Source organism: Eleginops maclovinus, chromosome 2 (assembly GCF_036324505.1).
Source record: "Eleginops maclovinus isolate JMC-PN-2008 ecotype Puerto Natales chromosome 2, JC_Emac_rtc_rv5, whole genome shotgun sequence".
Classification (NCBI taxonomy): Eukaryota; Metazoa; Chordata; class Actinopteri; order Perciformes; family Eleginopidae; genus Eleginops; species Eleginops maclovinus.
In genome coordinates this window covers 5,608,136-5,625,789 of record NC_086350.1, presented here as the reverse complement: position 1 = coordinate 5,625,789, position 17,654 = coordinate 5,608,136, and the positions used below count along the sequence as shown (strand labels likewise).

At 39.6% G+C, this 17,654-nt stretch overlaps 1 protein-coding gene across 1 annotated transcript; it reads right to left on the bottom strand.

Moving 5' to 3' along the window:
• Positions 1-780: 780 nt before the first annotated feature.
• On the bottom strand, positions 781-15,708 carry crabp1a (cellular retinoic acid binding protein 1a). The gene is made up of 4 exons (XM_063899512.1): positions 15,416-15,708; positions 11,457-11,635; positions 5,043-5,156; positions 781-1,150 (listed from the first exon to the last, which is right to left on the bottom strand). Exons 1-4 carry the CDS (start codon positions 15,483-15,485, stop codon positions 1,100-1,102), a joined length of 414 nt encoding a protein of 137 aa, XP_063755582.1. The 5' UTR covers positions 15,486-15,708; the 3' UTR covers positions 781-1,099.
• Between the last annotated feature and the right edge of the window lie 1,946 nt (positions 15,709-17,654).

Sequence of the window (17,654 nt, the reverse complement as noted above, 5' to 3'; positions counted from 1 at the left end):
GCATGATGGGATGTGGGGTTTTAAAAGCTAAAGCTCCTTTAAAGAGGCAGTTTAAGGTTTGTAGGAAGTGTCACTGAGTTCTGTAGAAGCTGGGAGTTGTGCATGGTACTCCAAACATGCACCAGTATTGTCTTTGAGATTTCAATAGCATATAACTGTCTGTAAAAGGTTCTAAAATTACTTTTCCAGCCTAGAGATGACCACTTTTTTGACCAAAGCAGGAAACTTGTGAAGACCTGATTGAGCCTAAGATTATTTTGATCCCAAGCAGGAATTGATCTCCGACCTCTCACCCACTGAGTGTCCTCTACTAACAGATGATATTTAAATGAATAAATACTGTATGTCTATCTTTACTCCAAAAGCGGTTTGCAGAAAGTCACTCTGTGATGTTTATTACAAAGCAAGAATAAGTTATTGCGGACAAAAAAGTATAGCTCTCAATCATATCACAAGATTTGTATTTGGATATAGATCTTTCCCCCTGTTTTTCTTAGCACTTTAGGATTTTGGAAGTAGTAAAACCCTAGCTGCATTACAGATGTACAGGATGTAGATCTGATCTGATATGGCATGTTGTCATCACCAAGGCAGAGCAAGGCAGGTTATTAGACTGGACACAGCTACTTATTATCATGCTTTGGAGGGAAACTGAATATTTGAATGTCTTAACAACCAGGGAAAGTCTGTCTGCCACGAGATGTGCATGCATATACTGAGCATCATTGTCAAAGTCAAGCAGATTAATAGGACAACATGTTTTAAAGAAAGAATCTCTGCTGCCGTTTGTTCCTTTTTTTATTGTTTCCTGTCATTGAACATGAATACTTAATGAAGGCAACTCATGACTAAATCCTACACACACAGCCGACACCAGGGTTGCAGATATGGACACTGCTACTGCAGACACAACACTCACTATTATCACCAGATTACAGACACATTGCTATTGTTTGTAGAGACTATGCAGACTGATGCTGAGAGAATACACAGGATACGTTGCGAATGATTTAGCATGTTAGCATGACAGAGTGTTGTTGGGTATAATCGAGGCGTTGTGGTCCAACTGGGTCTCTCTCTCTCGTCCCCCCGAAGAGTTTCATTCCCGGACGTAAACCCGTGTGCACACTACGTCGTCTGCCCCGAAAGTCTACAGGAAACAAAAAGATCATTGTAGATTTCAGACAGGGAGTAGCCATTATAGCCACCGTGCAAGTAGATGTTAAATTAGCTTCATTAGCTTCAAGATGGTTTACGTCTTAAACAAACACCTGGTATAGTAGGTCTCAGATGCAAAGTACATGTTGCATGGTCAAAGGCTTAATGTTGTAGTTGTTTAAAGCCAGTCTGTTTTGACAAAATAATTAAGTTGAACCAGGCTTTACATTTTTGTGCACATGGTTGAAGAAAAACAATTGCCCCCAGAGATATCTTCTTCACAGGGTTTTGGTATCTGAAATGCCTCCAAATTCACAGATCTGTTACCCAAACTGTACTTCCTGAATTGTCTCACCAGAAACAGACACATAATTAAATATAAAACCCCAGTATCATTGTTTCAACACAATGCAGAGGCTGGATTGGTGGTTGATTTTGGACTAAACTTCTGCTACCAGGGCCAATAATCTGACAACCACGCCGTCCTTTCTTCTCTTCAAAGAACTACTTCTGTCACATTTTGTATTTACAACAAGTACAGCATGTACCCACGTCCTTATTTGTACTAATCATAATGCAAAGGCTTCATAGAAATTAAAAAAAAAAGACTAATTGATGGTGTATATGTGGCTGTTCAATCCATTAGATGTCATTTAGACTCGATTTTCTTTAAGCACGCTGGACCTTGTAAGTCTAAGCACTTTTGTGACACACATTTTTAAAGTAGTCTATGCCTTTCATTTGAAATGAAATAACATGTCTTGTCTGGAGATCGTTGGGTTATGACAGTATCAACATGCTGTCTACAGGATGAGGCATCTCAATGTGTCAAAGAAATCCCCATGATGTGTGTGTCATAACATCAATGTAGGTCAGATTGAAAACTGTTGATGATGAAACCAGAAGAAACGGCTTGATTCATGCGTCCCTTAAGATCCACAACACCGAGCATTGAATGACCAGTCCAATCCTCTGATGTGCCGTCATCTTTTCGCTTTATTGCAGGCTGATGAAGCCGGAGAAAATCCACACGACTTTGCCCTTTAAAGTGTTTTCAGACTAAACCAATTAAACGGATCATGCAAATGGTATGGAAATGTGCCCCACTTACAGTGTGAACTGCCACAGACAATCAGACCATTGCTTTATGATCCTAGTCCTCCTTTGAGGCTCCAGCTGAAGCTCTGCAATTGTTGGTTTTGTCTCTTTGTCTCGAGGCTTTCATGAGACAGATAGATATGATTCAGATGCAGACAGTGTTTGTTTTGGCTTGTCTAGTTTGTTTGAGAAAGAGGTTATCTGGTTGCACTTTGATTCATTCATTTTTATTAAGAGGCTTAAAATCTTTCAGGATTTTAATGATACAGTGTTTATTTCTGTGTCACAGACCAAAGCATTTGAAAAGATGTTGTTTATTTTACAGTTTTTGCTCCAATTACTTTATGAGCGGGTTTATTTAGGTGATGCTCTGATTTGTTTTCTAACTGATGTCCAGATATTTGGTTAATTGGTTGAACATCTAGCAGTAGTAGTATGTTGGCCTTAGGGTATAAAACGGTTCAAATAGCACTCACATTTTAACAAAATAGATTATGTGTTGCAGATAAAGGACTACTCTGCTTCTAAATATCTAACAGACTGGACAAGAGCTAAGTAGACTTTCTGCTGAAAAAGAACAGTCATTTTCAAATTTTAAGAACGTGCTCACAGCCAGGTGCAGACTATTTTGGGCTTCAGTACACCTCATATCAAAATCAGACAAGTTGTTCAGCTTCACTCCAAATGTCTATGCTTTAATCCTCAAAGGATTTGGGGGATTTTCTGCTTCTCGAGGCATCCTTTTCATACTTAAATATCACATGTGGTGACTAATGTTGACTTTTTCTAAGACTATAAACTCTTCCACACCTGGATGTTTTATTTGGAGGGTGAGAACACATAAACTTCTCAGTAAACACAAAGACAAAGATTGTGTTTCTTTTTCAGTTTCAGAAGTTATTTAACCTTCCTGTTGCATTGCGTCAAATTTGACCTCTTCCAAAATGCTTTTATGTCGGGGTAAAAGGTTTATTTTATGTTAGTGCCAGAAAAATAACAGGTTTTATACTGTGTTTTTCAGGAAGAAAAAGTTATGATCACTTTGCTTTGGTTTAGTTATAGCATCTATGGTCTTCTGGCGGAGATTTTAGTAAAATCCTTCAAATTTTTTCCTTTTTTAACTCGGAAATGATGTTTTATTTTGTGTGAATGAGGTCTATTGACTATACATTTCAAAAGAAGAGTAACAATTGTGGTAATACGTAGGAATAAAGTTGCCTTGGTGATCATTTATACTATGTGCTTTATAAATAGTCCAATGGGGAGGACAAAAGTTGAAGACAACACAAGGGTTAAAGTACGTCTTTTGTCTTTATCTGTTTTGAACTGTGTGAAGCAACCAACACCAGGCACTGAAGTACATTTACAAATAATGCTTTTAGTGTGTCCATATTTCTACCTAAGTTTTGATTTGTTGCATCTTTTCTGTCAGGCATAACAGAATAACTCATTTAGAATATAAACTCACCATTCATGCTTTACAATTGACTTGTTCCTCAGTTACTTTGTAATTTAATTATCACTCGCATCAATTTCCTTTCACAGTTGTTTCTTGCTGTCCTTCATGCTTGAAAGGACAGGACCAAGCTGCTGCTGCTGCACTTAAACTAGGCCAGCTGTCTCAGGTGAATCATGACGATGAAGATGTACTTGTTAGTGTTGACATGACAACACATACAAGCTGCGAAACCAATGGCAAACCAATTACCTGTCTTATACCTGGCCTTTCAGTCCTAATACTGAAAAAGAAAAAGGTAAAATTGGGGCTCTACAAGCTGCTCTGTCAACACGATCTATCCTGGGGTTTGTGTGACGGTGTAACAGCAGGGAGGACAGAGGTGAGAAGAGCAGAGGAACACAGATCAATCTCCATTTGTGCATGCATGCATCAGCTCCTCCAGGGCAGAGGGGGCCAAAGTGGCAGCAGAGTGGCAGGCGCTGTGACACATTTTATCACGCAAACACTAGAATCTGTTCTGCCTTTCTCTAAACTTCAAGTGGAGCATTGAGTTTAGCATTGAAGACACAATTCAAGCTGCTTTAGCTTCAGGCTTGTATTATAAAGCTTTGCAAACATCCTGTGTTTACTCCTTCAGTATCTACACCTTCTGTATTGTTGTTAAAAGCTCTTGCCTCTTAGACATTCATCTCACAAGTACTCGAGGAACAACAGAGCAAAGCGTGGGAGCGTTGAGAGAGCAAAAGCTGTTGAGTCCCTGAGAACTCTTCGTCCGGCTCATTGGTTTTGGACGGCTCCCTTGCACTTCGTTCGAGGGGCTTTAGACCCATTGACGTGTGCCTATATTAATCTGGCTAAATACTGGGGGTATTACTGCAATGTCAGCGTAGCAGCTCCCTCTTGTTCTCCTTTCAACATCTCTCCGCGGGGTGGATGAAAGCTCGACTCCTTGGGAAACGGGCCTTCTCATTTCCTTTACGGATGAATCTCCTTGGTGACTCCCTGCCTCGTTTCATTAAACATTTCGAGTACACTAGCTGCTCGAGAAATCCCATTTTAATGTGCCTGATGTCTTCCGGGTCCCCATGAGAACAAGTCATGTACCAGACAAACCGTACAGATTAGCTACCCATCAGATCTTATTATTTTTGTGCTTTAATTAACATCTTAGGATGAGCACTTTAATATTTGTTTGCCTTGTCTTTGTTGATCCTCTTTCTGTAATGAGAGTTATTTGATCTACTATTGCTTTTGTCGTTTTTTCTCTTTCCTCGACAGCAATCTATTACGAGGCTTTCATCGAGATGAGTCATTTTCGTGCGCTCACCAGTATGAGCTCATCTCCGTTCAGCTCTCGGGTCCAGTAGGTTTTGGGGCCGTTGCCGTCCACCAAAGTCTGCTTACAGTACATCTTGTTCTCCGTCTCCCAGGTGACAAGGCTCTGCAGAGGGAGGGACATGGAGGTCAGTAAGGTAAAACACATTTACATGTCATGTCCTTTTAAAGGTCACCTAATGGCCCTTAAGTGCACCCAACAGTGATGTCAAAACGTACTGACACATCCTGGAGAGAGAACTTCTACACCTCTGCATCAAGGTGACAAGTTAAAGCTGTTTAATATGAGGAAGCATAGGTATAAAGAGACCATTAAAAGAAAAACACGCTCGTAGTTATGAACAGCTGAGTTTAATCACTGAATCTAGCCGCCCTTAGCTTCCATGTTTTTTAGACAAATTGTTTGTCTGCAACCCCCTGGACTGAAAATGAAAGCCAATGCAGAAGTGCTTTAACTTTTTTTAATCGTTCTTTCTAATAGCCAGCAGGGGGCGACTCCTCTGGTTGCAGAGGGAAGTCAGATTCTATAGAAGTCTATGAGAAAATGACCCTACCACTCACTTGATTTATTACCTCAGTAAATGTTTTCTTGATGAGTTTATGATCTCAGTTGCTTTTGTCAAGTCTTCTCCGTTATAGCATGATATTCATTTTGTAAATTAAATGATCTACAATAGATGAAAAAGCATGATTCGGGGCGGGGCTACCTTTTTTGATTGACAGGTTGCTACAATGGTTGTTCAGTTTGGATGTTATCCGTGTTTTCATTACGTTCAGGTTTTAAAGTGTGTTTTCGGTTTATGAAAGTTAGTTTTAATCATTTTGTTTGCCGTCTTGTTCAGTGTTTGGTAAAATTTAGCTGCACCATCTCAGTCAAATCTGACTGAGACTGCAAATGATCTGTGTTTTCATCATGAGCCACACATGTCAAACACAATGTATCATACCATCCATTGCTAACAAAAAAGAAAGAAGAAAGGCATCAGAAACATGTGTAATATCGCAGCATAAGGTCTTCTGACAAATATTTAAGGACGTCTGAACATCTGCCACTTCCTAATGAGCCTGGTTCCTAATAAATTATTTCCCAGTGGAGTCTTAGGCAGACTGACACAGAGAAAAGTCCTCTTCTCCCCTCTGTCTGCTAATTTGCCTTGATAATATTTCAAATGACATCAACAGAGCTGCTCAGACTTTGACTTTCAGACTAATAACTCTTAAAGGAGCAGGACCGAGGTGAGCCTGTGGCTTTAATTTGTGGTCATGGACAGTATTTATCATTTTGCTCAGCTAAGGGTCCATTTATTACACTCGTATGTCTTTACCTCAACTGTCTGATGATGCAGTTTCCAAATCAACACTTTAACCCAAAGATGAGTTTTCTTCACAAGTGTTAGCTTCGTGTTGCTGTCTGATACTTATTATGTTTCCCCACACTGTTGATCTCTGTTTTTTTCGCTCAATAAAGCCAGCTGCATTTTCTTTTAACCAGAGCATCGCTAGCTAGTTATCCCACTCCAAAAGCCTGGATCTGATCAAAACTTGAAATTTTCAAGCATATTTGTAGTGCTGCTCATAAACAATTCACTTGATAATTTTTGCACAACTGCTCAGTGTTGCAGGGAGCAGCACCCCCAGCTTCTCTGAGGCAAATGTTAATCAGCATATCAAAGGTAAGCAAAGCCATCATGGATCCCTGCAGGCTGCCGCCTACAGGCTTTGCCAAGCTGAACAACAGCAGGGCTTTTCTGCAGCTCACCCTCTGATTTTTTCTTCTAATAAAGCCAGAACCTAGGGAGTCGATTAGCTACGGCTCCATTTTAGCGTTAGCATCAGTCTCAGCCTCTGACTTGGATGGATTTTCTCTCATTCTCTCTGTTGCACATTAAGACTAATTCTCACACATCGTCTTTCACTTCCAAATAACACACGAGAGCTCGTGCACACACATTTGACACCAACACAAATTCACCCTGCATTTGTTTTGTTTTTACCAATCCTGTTTGTTTCTGCAGCTTTTTTATCTGAACATCTGCTGCCTTTGGCTTTTGTTCAATCCCTCAGACTTAAGTTGCTTATCAGACACAAACAGTGTGGCAGGAGAACATCTCATTTCCTGCTTGGTTTAAAAATGTTATGTTGGATTTTACATAAAAAAAACACAGAGCCTGAAATAACACTCACTCTCTCCAGGACTCATCTTCCCAGAGTTTGATCACATTATCTCTCTCTGCTTGTTCATCACTTTTCCAACTCTCAGTATGCCTTAGGACAAAACTATGAGGAACAGATGCAGAAATACCTTTAAACTTGATCTGATAACCAAAAATCTGACAGTACAGAAGATTCAACCTTCAAAAACTCACCACTTCCTAAATGATGGGTTTCCATAAGAAGCTTCCCCTTAAATTTGTCTCAAAAGTTGTTTCATTTCACCCGTAAAAAGAAAAAGGACTTTCTGGGGTTTATTATTCTTGGTGCCAGCCTATTGTATTGGGTGGTTGAGGAGTCTTGTTCCATGTTGGCTCTACCCAAACTCTGCTTCTTTGCTCATATCTTCATTATCTGCCATAATTATTCTCATGTCATTACAGAATCCTTAAAAAATAAATAAAAGTAGAAAATGTCAGTGAAAATGGATGCATCCTTATGCAATTCGAGGAGAACTGCTAGCCAAAAACGTTTTTATTAGCTTCCAGGTTGTGTGGCTAACTTTACCTGAGTGTGTTTCCTGTTTGCGGTGTCCTGTCAATGGTTCTACAGATGTGCTGTTCAGCATCTGGTTATCCTTCAAGCCACTCTAAGAGTTACATTAAACATCAAACATTACATTAAATTAAGTTGCTAACCAAGCTAGCATTAGCCGTTAGCTTCTAAGGGTCTGTTATGTTGGTGCCACCGGGCCTCGCTCTTCACAGCTCCACCCTCTCACCCAAATGTAGTCACTTCTGGCTCCAATAAATCAAGATGAGGATCACAGAAATGCAAAACTCAAGGCTTGAAAACCGTTGTCTAAGAGCCAAATGTTACGTCAACTTCTTGTACACATTCTATGTTTTGAAAACAACTCTGGAAACAATAATCTATCATAGAAAACCACAGGTGCAACCAAATCAATGTAACCCTAAATATGTCCCGTTCAATACAATGGATGACGTCAGGGATTATTGTGTTTGTTAAATTGCCTTTAATCTTGAAAAGTGATTGCAAAACTGTTTTCTGCCTTTAAAGTAATGAGACACAGATTCTGCAAACGGCACTGCAAATCCAAAACTCTATATTTTCCCCTGCATATGAGAATCAGTCCAAAGCAATCACTCTTCCGACTCTCTTCTCTCCACAGATTATTTTAAATGTTGCCTAAGGCATGTTCCTGCCTTTCCATGTTAAATGACACCCTTGAAATCTCGCTTGAGTCCCAGCTGTTCTGGAAAATACATTCATAACTTTTTATCCATTTACCTCCATCCTCAAGGAGGCGGCTGAGCTTCACATATTACCTTCACTATTAGATTACAGGATCTCCTCTGGGGGGGGGGGAATGCATTATTTGGAAATGCTGTTTGCCATCTTCTTCGTGTCAGAATGTAATGTGGATATTGCCTAGGTCAAATATTTGTATGGACAAGCTTTGTTTCAGATCTTTATTCACGCAACATCTCTCAAATGGTTGCTTATCCCTGCACTGTTTTATTTCTGGACAATTCCCAAGGCAGAAACATATCTTGTGCTCATGTTTGTCTGCCACCTATACACCTCCATACATCAAATCAGGTACAATCATATATACAATATCATATAACGACTTCCTCTTTCTGCAATAACCGTAGTGTCTGTTCCTCTGTTTCTCTTTTCACTGTCTCCTCCAGTAAGTGAGAGGAGGGTGTCTGATCCCACCACACTCACACAGATTATCTGCAGCTCTTTAACCTTATGGCAGAGTTAATCTGCCCCTTTGCTCTCCGCCAGGAACAGTTCAGCCTGTAATCCCTTTAACCACAACGGCCAAAACACACTGAGGGCTCTGCTGCCACCCGCTCCACCTGAGAGTCCGCCAATACCCGACACTCCCTCCCCCAGCCTCTCTGGCACATGGTCCAGTGTCAGTGGGCGCTGCCTCCTGCAGGTTCAGCTTCATTCTTGCGTATGATTGCAACACAATATGCTTGTTGCTCAGAGTAACATCCTAGGTTAAAATATAGTGTAACTATTGAAAATGTAGCTCGCTGAACAATGTCTCCTTTAAAATATTATTTGATGTTAAACATTTCCCCATCAACTATACAGTGGAACAGGTTGCTTGCACTGACACAATCCAAATAGATAACCAAGATTTGCAATTCCTGTCAGCTATATTAAGCATTTTAGCTTCTTTTATGTTGTGGTTTTGGTTTTCTGTCCCAAAATAGCTTTAAAATATAGGTTTTAGCAACTGTTCTAAAGCTGAAACACATTGAAACGTGACGTCATTTCTAAGAAAAGATAAGCAAACAGTTGCTAATTTGCACATCTTGCAGTTTTGGTGCTACATTATGTTTCATTTAGGATTGTGTTTCTGGCATTCTGGTGATTAAACATCAGTCTATGCCATAAACTGAGAAATAAAGTTGTGTAAAGCTTCAAATATAGCTTAAGAGACAAAGCAATGAAAACATGTCACTGTCCTAACACCTTCTGTGATGCTGCTGCCCAAACCCAAACAAGAAGATGTGGCAAATGTGTGATGACAACTTGACTCGAGGCGTCATGTGCCATCACAAAAGCCACACTGCGCGTCATGTCTAGTTCTGCCCAGTATACCCAGCATGCCCCAGGGTACAGACAGACGAACCCACACTGTCTCCTGTGAGCAGAAATAGGTCAAGTCTGCTCTGACTGCAACACGTAGTTCATACCATAAAATAAAAGGTAAAGACAAACATATACAGCTCAGTTTTGAGCAAATTCTACAAGCGTAACGTGATGCAATTTTGTAAATATAAGTGCACAATAAAACAGATCCACCCTAAATGAATTATGTACTGCACATAACCAGAAGGGATTTGTGGTTCCAAGAAAACACATATCTCCAATATCTTAAGTAGTGCTTGCACGCAATTACACATTTTTCCCTTTCAAAGTGCAATATTTCCTCTCCACAAGCATTTATAGCATTGCTTTCTGTGGCCAAAGAATTCTTCAGGGTGGGGACTTTTCTGTTTTTCTTACATTTCAGCAGAGAGCCAGAAACTCTTCAGCCTTTTAAGAGTGTTTTTGTGTGATGTGTTGCAGTGCCTTACTCAGGGACACTTCAGCAGGGTGGCAGCTGAAGTTGACTCATCTAGACTTAAAGTTGTTTACCCGATATGTGTGACCTCACTGATACTAAATAACACTCCTCTTCTCTCTAGCTCAGACACCGGTTGCTATGCAGATAAACAGATGTCAGCATCTGGATGATTATGGCAAATAATCTTATTACCAAAAGTGACTCGGTGGCAGCAAGTTTTCATTTTGGAGCGCTGACTTCCTTCGTTGTTTATATGCAATTAAATAGTTGGGGGAATCGACTTCTGCATACAAATGGAAAAGCTTTCAAATGTGGAGTTAACATAAAACACCTCCTCTGCTTAACAATACATGATTGATTCATTTTGTGTCTTCCTTTATGACTTTTAATGACTTATGATGTTACAATATATAGTATGCAACACCAAGAGGTGAATAATTGTAAAGAAATTCACTTCACGAAGCAAATTTAGAAAGTTTTGAGTGAAAAGACTTCATGCTTTGACTCAATATACAGTATAAGGACAGACGGTGGGTAGCTTTGTGAATGCAATCATAATATGTTTACACATTTAAGGACTAAATAATAATCTGCCTCATGCACTTTATCCGATTATACTACCTACGTAAAAGTCTCAGGGTTGAGATCATATCAGAGGTGCCTGAAGAAGCCAGCTTACTCTCATTACATGTAACATAGCACAGCTTTATGTCAGAACATGAACACTTTTTCTGATTTTAAATGTCCTTCTACACATTTTACAGTCACTTTAGCAGAATATGTAATGAGTTCAGAGAGTTCAGAAGACTTTGATGTACCTGAAGAGTAGCCTACTTTCTTAACCTGTCTGTCTGACTGTCTTTCAGGATGTGAAATCCCCCTCGGGGGCCTGAAGATAGTTCAGAGAGAAACTCTCATCCATCCCGACTCAAGCTGCCCTTAATCCAGCTGCTTAGACGTGACGATGATACCAAGTGATGAAACTGTGAGAAGGTATTCATTTTTTATTCAACCCTCATCAACAATAGTGTGCGTTAAGCTTTGAAGACCTTTAATACACACACAAACTGAGAATACCAAATCAAGTGAGAAGCTCACAGGTTTTCTTGATTTTGCAGTACTGATTTGAAATTCTACCTTGCATTTTCGTCCGTCCACCGTCTCCTCATCATACTCCTCCCCGACTTGGAAGTTGATCTCGGTGGTGCGCACGGTGGTGGAGGTTTTGATGTAGAACTTCGCTCCGTCCTGGCGGATCTCCACGTGGGGGTTGGAGGCCGCAGCCACAGCCACCTTCCTCAGCATGGTGTTCACTCCTGGACAAAACCAGAGCAACGAGAGGGAGAAAACTGGCGTCAGTGTCACCATGAATTGATTATTAGAGGGAAATAGGGTTGTTTATAATTATCCATGACTCCATAATTACGTGTTTGCTTTTCTGGTGTTTTTTTAAACCTTGTTGGAAATTAGCCAAGGAGACGCTGCTATTATAGTTTATCATGGTATGTTTTTTGATATTTTTCTCACTTTATCAGACACACATTTTCATGACAGTTCTGATTGGATATCTATTAGAGGATGAATACAATTTTGTGTTCATGAGAGGCCACAATTTCTCATTGAAAGCCTCATAAAATGTAACTTAAATATTGGATGGCAGGTGTATGTAAAGGAAGTAAGAAAAAGGTTTATCTTTGCCGTCTGTTTTTTAAAAGCTGAGGCATAGATTTGGCGTGGAGTGTCTAATTAAAAATGTGGAATATGTATATGCATGATACTGAAATTGAGCGATGAATCACTGCAAAAATAAGAAAGAAAAGTGAGGTGTCTTTTGTTCTTGTAGTGCTACCATTTTCACAGAGGCCTCCTCCACTGTGTCCTGTGGTCTTTCTAATCTGCTTTACCCTCGACCCCACCCACATTTAGACTCTCCAGGCCCTCATGCCAGCTTCTATCAGACTCTAGACCTCAAATATAGAGGCACACCCTGGCTGCATGTCTCATTGTATTTCTGTGTACGCTGAACAGGAACGTCTCTTAGCCTAAATTTTTAACCGGGAATGACAGGAATCTAGAGACAAAAAAATCTCAATAAATACGCTGTGGCTCTGACTGAACAATCTCTCCAAACTGAGAGAAATCTGGGGAATTTGTGGACCGGGGTTTGTGTGAGAGATTATTCAGCCATGTCCAGAAAAATATCAAACTCTTGAAGGCAGGTTTACGCTGTTGCTCCTTTTGTTTGATAGCTGGAAGAGTGGGGATCCTACGTATGGCACTAACCATAGTGGCATGCCTGGTGTCACCCTGCAAGACCATCTGGCTTTATGTTCTGCCAACGTCTTTTATTTGACTGGCCTCTCTATATTTTCCAATTACCCTTGATATAACTGAATGTATAAAAAGCCGATATCATTGTTAAAAAGATCCAGTGTTTAATTTTGCAAAGATTTAATGGATTTTGAAAAACAATCAAGCCCTTATTAGAAATGGTGATATTTAAGGAAGTACATATGATCAAATATCGTACGATCTTGGCATACTTGTACTTTAGGTATTTTAGTTTTGTGCTACTTTATACTTCTATTCCACTACATGTTGGAAGCTGATATTAATTTTTTCTCCATTCCATTTATTTTACAGCTTTAGTTTGTATACATTTTCACATAATAACAAAACTAATAAATAAGCATTGACATAAAATTGGTTAAAAATCCAACAGCAGTGTGCAAAGTTAGTAAACCCCACCTTTACCAGACACATTACTGCATCAATAATAATAATCCACTTATCTAAATGATCTGAAATGGGCCATTTATTGAGTACTTGAAAGCAGGACTTTTACTTGTAACAGAACATTTGTACCATTGGGTAATGCTACTTTTCCTCAAGTATGAAATCTGAGCAGTTCTTCCAGCTCTGCTTCTTAGTTCTGAGAGGCCAAAAACAAACTGTGATGTTGCTTATTAAACCCACAGGCATGAAAACATTTTAATTAAGACAGTTTACACTCGACCCCACCCATGATCTGAGGGATATCACCAGGGGATTTTACAGCATTAAATATGTATGAGCAGTCTACCTCATTTTGAAAACATGTGTTACTTCTCAAAATGTAATTTACTTGTTTCTATTAATCCCAATGCTTGTATTTCAACATTTTCTATTCAATGTGCACCCCTTGAATTGACTCCCCGTTAACTCAGTAGCAAAATTGTTCCTGATTTGTGCAGAATTCTTGCACCCTTTGATCAAATGCAGACACACATGCCTGCTCTCAATTAGCACCCTGTGAGTCTGATCAGCTCGTACAGCTCTGTTCACGCCGCTCTCTGCAGCCTGGATACACCATCTTTCCGACTGTAGGGAAACCTGTGGTAATTATGGAGATGTTGATGGAGGCTGGCGGCCCTGCAGAACTGGAATCCGCAGTAGTTGCCCATCAGAGCTCCCCATTGACCCAGTCCTTATGTAAGAGCAACGAGTGATGGGCACCAGCAGATGTGGGTAATGTGTTCATGAATGGATGAGGTGCTAAACAGGAGAGTGAATGGTTTTCCCTTCGATGTATGGTGCAACTGGAGGGATGGTTGCCTTATGGAGCTTGAAATAAAACTCATTATGTAAAGTAGGGTTGATTTGTTATTGGTGAGGCTTCGTTTGTGAATCAAAATGATCAAAACTGAACAATTTAAGAGCTTTATGCTGAGTATTTCTTCACATAAGGCTAACCTACATATTCTACCTAAAAAAGAGAGTGCATCCCTTAATATTTCCAACTACTCTGCACTCAACCCCAATCCTATTCATTCCTGCAGGATGTAAATCTTTCATTACATGCTTTACTTTCTTTAAATGGTTTAGTAGTTACCTAAAACAGAGTGTGAATCCAATAGGCATTAACTATGCTTTTGCTGGGACTATTTTCAGCTGTGGATGAACACATAATTGGTATTTACAGCAGGAGGGCATTGCATTTGGGATTTATTCTAAATAAACCACCCTGCCCAGGTTCATCATAAAAGGAAACATGTCACCTAGTGAAAAAGTGCTGTTCATTTATGTGTTTAGATCTGTGGCACAGAAAAAAAAGCTCTGTGCGAAATGCTTTGATTACGAAGGCGATACTTTGGATAAATTGGGGGTTGTTGTTTTTTCTTTGGATTCGCCGTCACTAAGAGAAATATAGTTTAACATATTATCCTTTCAAGTGTTGAATAGTCTATTACAGCAGGTAGGGGTGTTAAAAGACCGTTCTAAAGCTAAATATGTCCTCGGATATTCAATAAATCTCCCATGGGTGGTGTTGCAGCGATGCAGAAACAACTAAAATGATGTTTGTTTGTGAAAAACTCTTTATTTTTAACTTATCTTTCCCACAAAAAGAGGAAATACACGTCTAAAAACGTATAATAATCCTCCTGTGTGGTGTCAACAGTTCCTGGAGATTAGTTGAAGCTGCTCCCCGTACTCCCAGTGGGATTTCTCCCTAAAGATTTCTACATTTTTCTAAAGACCCGCAAACCCTTTTGATGTGTCTTGTCTGTTTGAGCATTCTCGCCGTGACCAAACGCTGCAACACAATGTAGTGACCCAGTTAAACGGGTCCAAATCCAACCCATCACAATCATCAGTGAGAACTAGGAAGAATGAATAAAGATAGGACACAAGAGAACAGCGTTGGGCTCCAGAGACCTCCCCTGGCATTCCTAATGCATGCCCTACTTAAATGCTTTACATGAATAATGTTGTGCCCCCCCCCCCCCTTCTTCTCTTCATGTAACAATACCACGTCTGTTTAGGCTGGAATTCAGCATCCAGTGTTTCATATCTCCTGGAAAGCCGTGGGATCTCCCTGAAGATCTCTGGGTTTATTTTCCCAGAACAAAACCACGTTGTTGGGAGTCAGGCATGCCGTCCACCAACAGCTTCTTTTTCTATAAGGACATGATGGATAGCCAACCTCATGCAGGGATGAAGCACTGGATGAGGAGGGGTGAGAGAGGAGAGGAGAGGAGAGGAGAGGAGAGGAGAGGAGAGGAGAGGAGAGGAGAGGAGAGGAGAGGAGAGGAGAGGAGAGGAAGAATGGGGCTTACCCAGGGCTTTGAGAAGTTCATCAAAATTCTCACTCCTCTTCATCTTCCAGGTGCCGGCAAAGTTAGGCATGTCTGCTGAAGCTGAGCACTGCAGAAAGAAACCTGTTCCTCGTCCTGATGTCTTCCCTCTGTCTCTCTGTGTCTCACCCTCCTCCTCCTTCCCTGTCTCCTCTGCTGCTGCTGCTGCTGCTGCTGGGCTCAGCCTCTCGTTCACCAAAGTGTTTATTTATTTATTTTCTTCACACACACTCTCTTGCTTCGTCCGTGTGTCTCACTCAGAGTGCCGGCTGCAGTCTCGTCTTCAGCTCTTTTATAGCGTCTGTCTTTAATGGGAGTCAGAGGACGTCCCTCCCCCTGAAAGCTCTGTCCCATTAACACAGACTGACGTGTCTGCTGTCCCCGGAGATCAAACCAGCCAAATCCATTCCTTCAGAGTGTATTTATAGTGCTTTACTTTGTTAAATAACTCTTTTTCAATCACTTCTTTTTTATTTTGAAGTTGGATTTCATAGTTGTTGACATTTATTGCCAAAAAAGCTCATTTTAGGGGTAAAGAAAGATTGTGTGACTTCAAAGTATTATGAATAAAGTTTATTAAGCTGTAATAACTTTTATTTGAGTACATCTTGCTCACTAAATGTAAGTAATATCTTACTTTTTAAATTGTGTTAATCCTTAAATAGTGCTTTATTTGTCAGATCTACATATTTTTCTCTTCAGCGTAAACTTTATATATTTTCACTCATTTAGTTCAGTTTTATCTTTTATTTTGAGATGTTTATATTGTATAATTGTTTATTTTTGTACACTTTTTATTTCTAATTATGTGCAATACTTTGTTTCACATGCTGCTGCAACAAAAACAATTCCCAATTTGGGATAAATAAAGTATATATTATCTTATCATCCATCCATCCTCAGTCAAACGGTTCCTTATTTGATGTCCTACAATTATATATACTCCTTTAATACATATTAAAGATTTCTGTGGGTATTTTCTGGACTGTCTTTACTCTCTTTTGTTCTGAAATGTTGACTAAATTATGGAAACAATTGGAAAACTTTCAGTAAATTTGTCCGAAACTAACCTTGAGTCATAAACACAGATCAAAGATTTGCTTTATTGCACCAGTAAAGCATCCTCCACATGTTCCTTTGTTTATTCCTTGCAGGCAGAAACAGGGAGGGACTGTATTTACTAAAAACACGTTGCACTGTTTTCTATTAATAATGTATCATGATGTAAAGTTTGATCATTTGCGGCATTTTGCCTCCTCTGAACTTATGTAAATTGAATTGAAGTCTGTATTGTTGACTAAAATGGTGCACTATATGGCCATAATGTAATGCATTTCAAACATGGATCAAAGAGGAGGTTTGTTGAACCGGTTATTATTCCTCTGGAGGTTTTCTTGTTGATCCTACCCCGCCCCCGGACTTTAACAATGTATGTATTTATTATGTATGCATTTGATTACATTATTTATGCCTTATTATGTAATGGAATCAGCGTGATAATGTTTGCACTCTGTTGAGCTTTGACATTGCTTAGTGTTGCATACTGTAGTGTGGTTAGCAGCGGCAAGAGAAACACGGTCGTGCCCTCAGGTTCACCTCTCAGACCTCAACAGGTGAGCAGCATGAAGAGGGAAAGTGAAGCTGAGCTCTGATGTTATCTAACGTAAAAAAGGGTTTGAACTGTTATTAAACTTGTTAATCACATACATTACATCATATGATCGGAATCTAACTTGTTTTATCCTTTGAAAATGTAGATTACTGTTCAATATTATCATAATCAGTGTTCAACTTGTTCATCTTCACTTCATGTACTTAACTGTAAAAAAAAATGGCTTTTTCCACATCTGGCCATGTGTACATATATATATATATATGCATGTTCTTGTTAACTCAATTTACAGATCGTAATAATATTAGAGTAATATATAGAAACACTTATATAATTTGAGATTGTATAAACCACTCAACTATATTCTAATACTCCACAAGTTTATATTTAAGCCGGTTGTTTCCACTGACTCAAAACTTTTTAGATGAACATCCGTTCTAAGACCAAATCCCATAATCAGGCTAGACTGATAATCTAAAAGCTAAAATGAGGAGAATGGTCATTACATAAGGAGCTGACACTTTAAAGATATCTTGCAGTAATTTTAATATCAGCGTCAGGCTCGTCGTGGTAGAGAAACTCCCTGGAGGGAGCTTTGGGATTTTAGCC